Source organism: Mchenga conophoros, linkage group LG3, assembly GCF_057382185.1.
Source record: "Mchenga conophoros isolate Kocher_MC1m ecotype Shallow Benthic linkage group LG3, M_conophoros_male_GT1.1, whole genome shotgun sequence".
In the NCBI taxonomy this organism is placed as follows: Eukaryota; Metazoa; Chordata; class Actinopteri; order Cichliformes; family Cichlidae; genus Mchenga; species Mchenga conophoros.
The window spans coordinates 15,427,345-15,439,585 of NC_140528.1; the positions used below are offsets into that span (position 1 = coordinate 15,427,345).

Consider the following 12,241-nt stretch of genomic DNA (forward strand, 5'->3'; position numbering starts at 1 on the left):
CTCATTTTCATTCCAACAAGTCATCTTCTGACCTGGACTAACAACACTGGTCTCTATGTGCAGCTGGCTGTGAGACCAGTGCTCAGGGAGCGTCTACAAAGTGCAACACTGAAAGAACATCACACACTCATTTGCTTCCATCATCCAACCTGAAGAGGAAACAGAGACGCCTCCCCTTCAAAGTAAAAGCTGCTCCTTTTGGACACAGTATCAAAGAAAGTCTACAGTATAACATAGAAAAGACAGAACAAAGTTTTGGTTGTTTTTAAATTGTGCAGAAATGAAACTACACTAAGCTCAATTATGTGACAGACATTTCATCCCATGTCAGTTTGGCCTCATCCTGGGCCGGATTATCCAGCACACACTCTGACCACAGGCCCAGGGGCCACGCACAGCTGGGCTCCATCCAAGAGACAGCAAACAAACCAACACAATAATAAAAAGCACCATGTGATCTTCTTACATCTTCAAGACAAACATAGTAAAAACATGAGCATATTTGTTTCCTGATAAAATGATGTGACAGGTAGAACAGAGTAAAGTGGTGGTGTTACAGCCTTTCTCCCCTCTGCTGCCGAGGCTGTTAGTCTCTCCCAAACTCAGCTACAGGACTTCCAAATGAATGAAAGCAGCAGAAGTGGCTTTACAAATGAAAGAGGAAGAGGAGAAGAAGAGGAGAGGGAGGCCACCCTGACCATCACTCCAGCTGAAAACATCACACTTCCATTAAAGTTGGTGAGGAAATGTTGAGCAGGATGAGCTGCTGGCTAATCTGGAGGCTGTAGCAGCAGCTCACAGTCACAGTGGGTTTCCACTCATGAAAAAGCTCTGGCTGCTTCATTTCTCATCTCATATCAGAGACTTTAAAGCTTCACTGAAGCTGTACTGTGATGCTTCCATATCCCAGTGAGGCCTCCATAATGATTTCAGCTGTTCTGTACACACACTGTGTGCCCTGTATGGCTCAAAGTCTCTGCAGCCTGTTTTTATCTGCTATCATCAGATCTTCATCATCCTCATTCACATCCCTCACACACTCTACAGCCTCATCAGCACTGACTTCATCTTCACTGACTGATGGAGCACAACATGAACCTGTGGAGGCTGAAACACTGTCCTGTCAAACATCTCCCCGTCACCACTCCACTTCTGTCAGCCTTTAAATGAACCCTGCTCAAGTCTGTCACTTCTGTTTGGAGCCAAAAGGAAAAACTGTTGTTCAGTCGTTTGGAAAGACAACATTTCTGAAAGCACTCAAACTTCTTCACATTTGTCTTCAGACACATCCTGAACATTTAGGAACTAAAGAAAGTTTCAAACATCAAAGACCTGAAATATAGAAAAACAACAACAGCCGCAGTCAGTGAACTCACCTCAGAGTCTCCAGTCGACAGTTTGGACTCTCCAGTCCAGCACACAGAAGCTTCACACCTGAATCCTGGAGGCCATCATTCCAACTCATGTCCAGCTCTGTCAGATGGGAGGGGCTGGACTTCAGAGCTGAGGCCACAACTTCACAGTGAGACTCTGAGAGTCGACACTGAGTCAGTCTGTGATGATAGAAAATATAAAATGTGTTATTATAGAAGCAGAAAATCTGCATTATAAACACAGACTGAATGTATATGAAGACAAAACAGAGTGAGGTCATAATCTGATGAATCTGCTCTTCACATCTGTGCTTCAGCTCCTCTTACTGTGTTTGACATGACACAACGATTGAGTCTCTCTCAGACCTGCAGACTTTTAATGAGAATCTTTGTTTGGCTTTAATCTGCAGATGAAGGAGGAAGATGGTGTCACATTTAGGCTTCCATAATGTCCACAGTCTGTCACTGAGATCTGATCCAGAGTCAGAGTGAAGACACACATTTGGACTGTTTCCTGTTTTGACTCCAGAACATTTCGAATGAGTTCAGCTCAGTGAAGAGTTCCAGCTGGAAAGATGATCTCTGTTTGCTACCTGCTGTCAGGTACGACTGTTCACGTCCACACGCAGGAAAAACCTGCTGACTGTTACCGAACGGAGCAGAAATCTCATCACTGGACAATAATGATGAATGAACTCAGAGCTGCTGATATCAGATCTGATTTCAGGGGAACTAAACACAGAAATGATTGGCTCATTTGAGCTTTCTGAGCCATTATCTGCTGCTGTGTCGCTAGTTGGCAGAAAATGATTTGTATTCCTGTTCAGGGCTTCAGTGTTTATGAGTCCAGATCCAGGTGACAGCAAGTCAAAATGATGTTACCTGTCTGTGTCCAGCAGCAGCCTGTATTCACTTTGAATATTGTTATAACCTGACATGGATCAGTTTGTCTTTGATTGGTTTGTAAAGGTCACTGTTTCCATTGGACCTGAGTGACGTACAAAGACAGAGAGGGAGAGAAAGGAGAGAGAGGATGGAGACAGCAAAGAGAGAGCAAACACAAACAGGTGAGAGTGGACAGGTGACCAAGGTCAGCAACCAATCAGAGAGCTTCTGTTTGACCCACAGTCACTGATGATGACTGCACATAACCAAGCAGTGTGTTACTCTGATATCAAATATGGATCCTGCTCTTATAATAATGATCATCAGATGATATTATTGTGTTATTTTGTAGCTGAATACGATGTTTGTGTGATTATCAGTGAAAGAAGCAGTGAGGAGGATGGAGAGAGAGAGAGGACAGAGGGTGAAGTTAGAATCACTAAAAGGATTTTTCATGGATTTCATGGATGATTTGAGTGATTTCCAGCAGGACACTTAAACATGTCAGTGGACGTCCTAAAGAACATATTCACTGATATGAAACGTGTCATTGAACAGGATTAATATCAGTGGAAACATGGTGGAAACAGCTGTGACTGCATGGATGTGACACACTTCAAATCTGTTCTCCACTCTTGGATTTGGGATCCATGGAGCTGCTGCTGAGTCTGTACAATAAAGGAATGGTGTGGAAGGTTGCAGCGTACGGACACAAACACTTTGTGGTTACAATCTGATTTTATTTTCAACATTAAACTACTAACCTACACTGATCAATGATGTTAATGATCACATCTGGACTCACCCAGCCTTTCTGCAGGTCCTCACAGCTGGAATCAGTCTCTGTCGTCCCGGCACTGATGTTTTGTACTTCAGCAGGTCCAACTCATCCAGAACCTCCTCTGACATCTGCAGCATGAAGGCCAGAGCTGAGCACTGGATCTCAGAGAGTTTCTTCTCTGATCTGTTCTCTGACTTCAGGAACTCTTGGATCTCCTGATGTACTGAGAGGTCGTTCATCTCCATCAGACAGTGGAAGATGTTGATGCTTCTTTCAGGAGAGATTTCATCACTGTTCATCTTCTTCAGGTTGTTGATGACTCTCTGGATGGTTTCTGGACTGATCTCTGTCTGACCCAGCAGACCTACTAAGAGTCTCTGGTTGGACTCCAGACAGAGGCCATGAAGGAAGCGAACAAACAGGTCCAGGTGGCCATTTTTACTCTGGAGGGATTTCTCCATGGCTCTCATCAGCAAATCATCAGAAAATGAAATGTAATAGTAAGGATCATCTGGATTATTTTCCAGGAAGTTCTTCAGCACCTCTGTCTTCCTGTTGGTGTGACAGTGGAACATGTAGACAGCAGCCAGAAACTCCTGAATGCTCAGATGAACAAAGCAGTAGACTGGTTTCTGGAAGATCACACACTCTCTTTTGAAGATCTCTGTACAAACTCCTGAGTACACCGAGGCCTCTGTCACATCCAGACCACACTGCTCCAGGTCTTCTTGGTAGAACATGATGTTTCCTTTCTCCAGATGTTCAAACGCCAGCCTCCCCAGCTTCAGAAGAACTTCCCTGTCAGCCTCCGTCAGCTCCTGTGGACTCGTCTCATGTCCCTCGTGGTACTTGTTCTTCTTCCTCTTTGTCTGAACCAGCAGGAAGTGTGAGTACATGTCAGTCAGGGTCTTGGGCAGCTCTCCTCTCTGCTCTGTAGTCAACATGTGCTCCAGAACTGTAGCAGTGATCCAGCAGAAGACTGGGATACTACACATGATGTGGAGGCTCCTGGATGTCTTCATGTGGGAGATGATTCTGCTGGACAGCTCTTCATCACTGAATCTCCTCCTGAAGTAATCCTCCTTCTGGGCGTCAGTGAAGCCTCGTACTTCTGTTAGCCTGTCAACACATGTAGGAGGGATCTGATTGGCTGCTGCGGGTCGGGAAGTTATCCAGACGAGAGCCGAGGGAAGCAGATTCCCCTGGATGAGGTTTGTCAGCAGCTGGCTGACTGATGACTTCTGTGTGACATCAGACAGCAGCTTCCTGTTGGTGAAATCCAATGAAAGTCTGCTTTCATCCAGGCCGTCAAAGATGAACAAAAGCTGAGAGACAGCCAGCTTCTCTGCTGTGACCTTCTGTAATGTTGGATGGAAAACGTGGAGCAGCTCCAGAAGACTGTACTGCTCATCTCTGATCAGGTTCAGCTCCCTGAATGAAAGCAGAACCACCACACTGACATGTTGGTTCTCCAAGCCCTCTGCCCAGTCCAGAGTGAACTTCTGCACTGAGAAGGTTTTTCCAACACCAGCCACGCCGTTGGTCAGAACCACTCTGATGGGTCTCTGTTGGTCAGGTAAGGCTTTAAAGATGTCCTGGCACCTGATTGGAGCGTCATGGAGGGCGTCCATCTTGGAAGCTGTCTCCAGCTGCCTCACCTCATGTTGGGTATGAACCTCTTCACTCTGTCCCTCTGTGATGTAGAGCTCAGTGTAGATCCTGTTGAGGAGGGTTCTACTTCCTGTTTCATCACTTCCTTCAGTCACACGTTCACATCTCCTCCTCAGACTGATCTTATGTTCATCTAAAACCTCCTGCAGACCAACATCTGCTGAAAGAAAGAAAAACAATGAGACTAAAGAGAAAGAAAACTCTTCAATGTCTGAACAACACAAGAAGTGCAGTTTTCAGAAATGAGTCCATCAGCAGACAGATGTTCAGTCTTACTTTGTACACAGCTGCTCTGACTGGCTGTCTGCAGTCCAGCTCTGCTTCTGGATCTTTCTCCACACTGGGGACAGGAGGAGTCTCCTGATGAAGCAGACTGGTCCCAGTATGAGGAGATGCACTGTCTGCAGAACCAGTGTCCACAGCTGGTAGAGACTGGATCCTTCAGGACGTCCTGGCACAAAGTACAGCAGGACAGCTGCTCCTCCTCACAAACACCACTCCTCTTCCTCCCTCTGTGAACACATTTCTTTATCACTAAAATCAGTGACTGTTAGTGACAAACATCCAGATTTGATGACACTGTGCAGAAGCTCTGATGGTGACACAGAAAAGTCACAGTGGAGATACTTCTGTCCACCTTTGATTAGACTCATTATAAAAAGGAAACAAAGTTTGAACACAGTCATGTTTCCAGTTCACTGACTTACATTTATTCCATGGACACTCACTCTAACCTGAAGCACAGCTACAACCCAACATTGTTGAGGCCTCATCTCCTCCTTTCCTGACTGTAGAGGTTAAATATGCAACAACCAACAAATAAAAGAATTTGGTTCATTTCAAAGAAATTCACACGGTGACCAAGTAAAGTAACCGTAGTAAAGGAGACAACATCCCGTTGATGGTGGGATTATTTGAAAGATTTGCTTTGGTCACGTCACCAAATGCAGTTGTACCACCCGTGGATCCATGTTTGACCATTCTACCACTCTGAGCTCTGCTTTTGAATCATTTTATTATTATCATCATTCATTTATTCATTCTTTGGAGGGGGGCTATTTCCTAATGCCGCCCTAATAAGCTGATGTTCAAGGGGAAATATAACAGAAACTCTTTCAGTGTTATTCATTAATAAATTAACAGATAAACTGTGAAGAAGAAAAAACTGAGATTTAAAGGAGAGAGTGAGAAACTTGATCATCCATCCTCATAATACATGTTTATCAGTATCTGCTGTGACCATACTGCAGTAATAACTACAAGTCTACATTTCTGTGACTGTTGATCAATCACAGCAGGAATCTGAGCTCATCTCTGCACACAGAGCAGCTTCAGCTCTGGGATAAACTGCTCGCTTCACGTCCTTCTCAGCTCACAGACACTCATCCTGATATTTTCCTTTAACATTTGATGGTATAATTCATCTGAGTTTACACTTTATCTGCATGAATACAGAAAAACAGACCCAAACACCATAAACCATCAGTTTCACCATGTAGAATATATTGTTGTTTCCTTTTAATTCAGAGAAAAACTCTGATTTGGATTTTCTCTGTTCTCTTTGCCACAGCCCATCCCAGCAGCAGCTGAAGCAGCTGACTGTCACAACACTGAATAACACTTTAGGAGGAATTTCAGAGGTCAGTAAAGCTCCAGTTTCAACATCAGTTAATTAATCATAGTTCATCATAAATGTTAACCTGGCTGGCACACATGTTAATGTTAGCCATTTAAATATTAGCAGTTAGCTGAGGCCACAAGAAGAAGAGGCCCTAGAAGAACAATGGATGATAAGATTAGATTTTCAAGACTAGGCAGAGACGTGTTTTCCTTTACTGTCTCTTACAGAGGAGGGAGCAGATACCAGACGAGGTCACGGAGGTACGGGGAGGATTCGCAGCAGACAGCAAGACTGCCACGTCCATGCGAGAGAGCGATGGCTACGATAATCTCTGTTTTTGTCTCCCTATATAATGTTGTACAGCCCATGTGAGGGTTATCCTCTCTGTGAACCAGATGCTTGATTTCACACAGAGGTCCACCAACTGAATTTGATCAGTTATGGAACGATTTACCTCGACAGGCTCCTTCACTCGCTGCTTTTAAACCTCCTTTAAAACACACTTTTACTCCCTGACCTTTGACGCACGCACGAACACATCCTCCAACCACACACACCCATATTTTGCTCCATTGCGGTTTATTTCACACCTCAAACATTTAGAAAAATATTAAGCAAATACAAGTGATCTGCAATAAATTACAGGTAGTAAGAAAATAAACTACTAACTCTTTTACACTACGTCCGCACCTACACGGGTATTTTTGAAAACGCAGCTGTTTCGTCCACGTAAACGGCGTTTCGAATCACCGAACACTGAGATTTTTCAAAACTCCTTTTTTGCGTTGACGTCTGGACGAGGAATACAGAGTTCATCACGCAACGTCAAAGGTATGTGCCTTTTTTCACATCACGCTGTGCACCACGTTATTTTTTACATGAGATGAATTGCAGAATGGCAGATAGTCAGTATTTTGTCTGTATCTGCAGGTTTTACACACACTTACATACACACACACAGTTAATGTCCCACTATTTAGAAAGGTATAGGCGTCATGGTGTGATTATTTTACGTGTAGTTGTTTTTTTCCTGTGTAATAATATTCAACATTGCTGTCAATACATTTGTCAAAAAATTCCTCTCTGTGAAAATGGGTTTAAAAACATAAACAGCTGTGGGATCCTGTTTGTCCGTGATTTGGAGAGCCCAGTGCTGCTCCTGACGCAGGGAAAACCAATTCTGTAGGGGAGACCTACATTGGCACTTGTAGGGAAGGGAAGATATGCTTCACCATATTTCCTAGTCTTTGGCTTGGAAGGAAGTTGGTTTGGATGCTTCATCTCCCCCCTTTGCGTTTTTTTGACGGGAGCCCCGTCAAAAACCTGTCAATTATGCTAGCAGCATCCAAGCATTCTTTCTTTTTTTTTTTCCTTTTCATACCGTGCCCCCCCCCCTCCCCTGCAATGGCTCTGCGCCCCCCCAGAGGGCGGGCCCCAAACTTTGGAAAGCTCTGTACTAGCTAAGCTTAAAAATAAAGTTGGATATAGAAATATAGCCCAACAATCATGTTTTTACAGTCCCTTGGTCTCAGCCTCAGATACTCAACAAATCAAAACATCTGATAAAAAAACATTTTTTTCCTTCATTTCTGTCAAATAATTCTGTATGAAATGTTTCTAGCTGTTAGCGTCATGGTTGCTAGGCAACCTGAGCAGTGCGATGGAAGTTAGATCATTTTGCAAGTCTCGGACTTCCGCCCTTCTCGCTCTTCGGAGTACTCCGAAGTGTGCAGCCCCTGAATTGGGACACAGCCATCGCCAGTTTGACTGAGCCTCTGGTGGGCCTTCACCATCAAAGACTCAGAAACAAACTGTGACAGGAAGAGATCTGGCAGACCCAAAGACACAACTGAATCAGAGAACAATTTTCTGAGAGTTAACAGCTTGCGTGATAGGCGGCTCACAGGACAACAGCTTCAATCGCAGCTTTATAATGATCCTAGTAAGTCTCAGTTTCAGCTGTGAAGAAAAGACTTCGACTATGTACAGAGTGAGAGGCACCCGGAACCAAACAGCTACCACAGCATTCTGCAGCATCATACAATACAGAGGCTGCAGCTGCAGATCTTTTATTCACCTGGAAATTTACTTTAAATGTTAGATGGAAAATGTATTGCTCAGTTTAACCAAAGTAAGAACAAGAATCCATAAACCTTCATAAAGACAAACATCTCCCAGAACATTGAGCTGCTGAAGTGTCACTGAAGGGAAAAACTATTTGTCCTCCTCCATCCAGCAACACCTGAAAGACCTGAGTGGAAGCTCCTCCCTACACTGTGTTTGAAGCAAAGCACAAAGGAGACACCTGCTGGAGCAGCTGGAGTCCTACAGACACTCAGCCTCTTCACTACACAAACACCTCCTACAACATCCACTCTTTCCACTCTGACTGCTGTGTTTGTGGAAACACTCCAACACACACCGCTTCACACACCAACATAGAAATGTGTGTGAAAAAGAGCTGAGCTGATATTAAACACGAGGATTTATTCAAAAATACAGAGTCAGGAACAACATCTAGACACACATTACCTCTCAGCAGCAGAAGAACAGCCTTTAAAGTTTACAACAATTTCCTTCGACATGTTGCTCTTTAAGGAAACACAGCTGGGTTCAGGTCCAGGAGATTCTGGCCTCTTATTGATCCTAAAAGAAAAACAATAAATGTCACAGCTTCATGAGACAGGAAGGAAAAACTGGAAACATTAAATTAAAGACATGATGAACAATCTCATAAAAATAATGTACTTACTCTTTGTCACATAACAGTCTTTTGTTAAAGTTTACAACAATTTCCTTCGACCTGTTGCTCTTTAAAGAAACACAGCTGGGTTCAGGTCCAGGCTCTGGATTAGTTTCAGGGTTATGTCCAGCTGAGCCTGGTACGCCCCACAGCTCTGGGCTTTAAAACAACACACACAGAGGTATGAGTGTGAATAATGATGGAGCAGTGATGTGAGTGCTGAGCTGTGACATGGAGAAGAGTCATGGACAGTTAGAGATGGTCATCTCACCTCTGAGCTTTGGTCTGGCTCTCATGTTCCCCACACAGAGTGCTTTTAGAGGGAGGGACTCCCTCCTCTCTGTCCTCACACTGATCCATGCTGCTGAAAACGTCCAGATGAACAGAGTCAACTCTTTGGGGATTTACTGGATGATTGAGCATCAAGACACTTTTTAATATTTTACTAATTTCTGAAGCTTTTTACCAACTTTGTTCAAATTGGTCTGCTGTCATTTTATTGTTGACAAAAAGAGATTTTGAGTTTGAGTGTTGACGTTTCCATGTGGGACTGTTGCTGCAACACCAGGATGTTACTACAGAATACACTTTATATTGTGAGCACTTGGATGTTAGTCCAGTGGTCCTAAACTGACACACCTGCACCTGGATTCATTCTGACCAGATTTTAACCCAACAGTGTTTCATACTTAATACATCAGACACAAACTCTGCAGCTGTCATTGTGTGCAGTGTGTGTGCAGTGTGTGTGCAGTGTGTGTGCAGTGTGTGTGCAGTGTGTGTGCAGCGGGTCACTGTGTCCTATGAGTGTTATACTACAATAAACAGAGCCTGACCGTGGGCATAAAGAGGGCAAAAACCCACTTATGCTCTAAAGATGAAGTTCTGTTTCTCTTCAAATGAGCCTCAGAGCATGTGGAGGGTCATTGAACGCATCACAGATTACCTCAAGAACAACAGGCTGAAGAACATAAAAACAAACGCAGAGTTTCTGTCTGACGGTTTGAACATGAAACAGGAATTATTGAGCAAAAACGGCCAGTTTACTAATTTATGATCAATCATCAACGCATTCACCTACAATACACGAATGAACATCACCAGTTAAACTGAAAATAACCTGCATACAAATACGACAGCAGACTATAGCGAACGAGCAGAGAAATGCATTTTATAGATGAAGTGTTGGCAGCGACTCTTAGGACAGCCCTGTCTCACTGTCAGCAGTTAAACAACATCCACACACTGGAAGCCCGTTTGCGTCACTAAAAAAAAGAAGGATCCAGAACTCGAAATTTCGACTTATTTTCTCGTAATTTCGACTTATTAACTTGGAATTTTGAAAAAACGAACTCAAAATTAAGAGTTAGTGCTGTCAATCAGTCATTTACGTGAATGACGTAATTTCCTTGTTACCCGGAAGCTGAAGCCCTCAGCTACAAATGCTACAGCTAAGACACCAGAATTACAGCCAGTCATAAATGCACAAGTCGCTGATTATTGTCTGTGTGGCTTCACAAATGATGAAATCCTTCTGTTATTAGCTGAATCACATGGCGTTAATATCAGCTAACGTACTCTCGAAAGCGCCGATTTGTTGCGATGCGGGTTTGAGTGCGCATTGTAGCTGGATTACTGATTGGCAGAACTAACTCGACATTTCGAGAATGGATCCTTTTTTTGTGGCGGAAACGGGCTTCCGTAACAGACTGATGGAGGCAGGAGAAGCTGCCTACAGACATCAGTCAGTGGATCCACAGTAACATCGAGTTCAGCTGCTGATCATCAACTGTTTCTGTCTCGTTCCCAGACTCTGATCTCACATAAAACGAAGCAGATTTATGCTGAAACTAAGCTGCACACAGCTGATGTCAGCCAGGAAAACAGTACAGACTGCTAACGTTACCTTAACTTCGAGACGATCAACTGCGCCACAACATTCACGAAAGCGAAAGTAAAAGCGACGGAAGGAAACGCCCAGAGAGGCGTTTGAGGGACGGTCAGAGTCAGGAACCTCAGAAACGCATCAGGCTGGAGTTTAATTCTGTTTTCATCTTTAGAAACATCTGGAAATAGTTATAAAAACGCTGCGTAATAAAGAAAAATAGTGTAGATTAGTTTGAGTTGTGTTTAGCTGAGCTGTGTCTTTAATCTGAAGTTCATTTTGTGGAGGAGCAGCAAGACTTTCAGTGTTACTCTCAGAGAAAGCCTCCCAAATGTCTGTTGTCTTAATAGTGGAATTATCTGGAAAATGAACCAGTTCTTATGAGCTGCTTTTCAATATGAGCAGTCACAGCATTTTATACAGCGTGCTTCATTCACACAAGCACTTCTTTTTCTAACAATGACACTATGATGGATGCATCGGAGAGGAAGTCGGGGTTCCACATCTTGCCCAAGGATACCGTGGCGTGCAGACTGGAGCAGCCAGGGATCAAACCTCCAACCTTCCAGTTAGTAATTCTACCTGCTGAGCTACAGTCTGTACTTCCTGAACATCACACCCTCCTTTTGTTTCTTTATTTCCAGTAGCAACCAGGACCATAATGAACCCTGACTCCCACAGACACTCAGGAGCCACCTGCCCAGTAAGTCACCCGCTAACTGCAACTATCAGAGCCCTGACCTTCTGCAGAGACGAGTCACACTGAACACAGCAAGTGTCCCTGCTCTCAGATACAAAACCTGCCTTTAAAAGTTCAGAGTAATGAAATCAGCAGTTCTGATTCTAGAATCTGTAGTCTCACACACTTTTGTTGTTTTGGTTCACATCGGTTGATATTCTGCTGCAAACAACTAATGAGAACATTTTATAAACCTTTGAGTGTCCATCAGGATCCTGTAGAAACAGCTTCCATCTCAAACACTAAACATCATTATTTACATTCTGTTTATTTCATTCAAATCAAACTTTATACACAATTACAGTAATGGAAAAAAGACAATCTAAATAGTAATACACAACAACCACTGCAGAAATAAATAAAAGAAAACCAAACACAATCCAGACATGAATACACAAATATATTTAAATCTATATATTTATACATTTTAATATGATGTAAAAGAAAACAAATACGAAACCTATCAAACTACCAATATATAAAAAAACAAGACCAGAATCAGAGAGACTTTATTTATCCCCAAGGGCCAATTAACATACAACA

At 43.3% G+C, this 12,241-nt stretch overlaps 1 protein-coding gene across 1 annotated transcript in view; it reads right to left on the reverse strand.

Annotated features, from left to right (window-relative positions):
* Nucleotides 1-11,038, reverse strand: part of LOC146577396 (NACHT, LRR and PYD domains-containing protein 12-like) — a 99,076-nt gene extending 88,038 nt beyond the window's left edge. The window contains exons 1-7 of the mRNA XM_085253728.1: nucleotides 10,981-11,038; nucleotides 9,346-9,438; nucleotides 9,084-9,233; nucleotides 8,864-8,977; nucleotides 4,987-5,222; nucleotides 3,064-4,870; nucleotides 1,377-1,553 (exon numbers count right to left, since the gene is read on the reverse strand). Of these exons, the coding sequence (XP_085109854.1) occupies nucleotides 1,377-1,553; nucleotides 3,064-4,870; nucleotides 4,987-5,222; nucleotides 8,864-8,977; nucleotides 9,084-9,233; nucleotides 9,346-9,434 (2,573 nt within the window). The 5' untranslated portion in view covers nucleotides 9,435-9,438; nucleotides 10,981-11,038. The remainder of the gene's footprint in view (nucleotides 1-1,376; nucleotides 1,554-3,063; nucleotides 4,871-4,986; nucleotides 5,223-8,863; nucleotides 8,978-9,083; nucleotides 9,234-9,345; nucleotides 9,439-10,980) is intronic.
* Nucleotides 11,039-12,241: the final 1,203 nt, after the last annotated feature.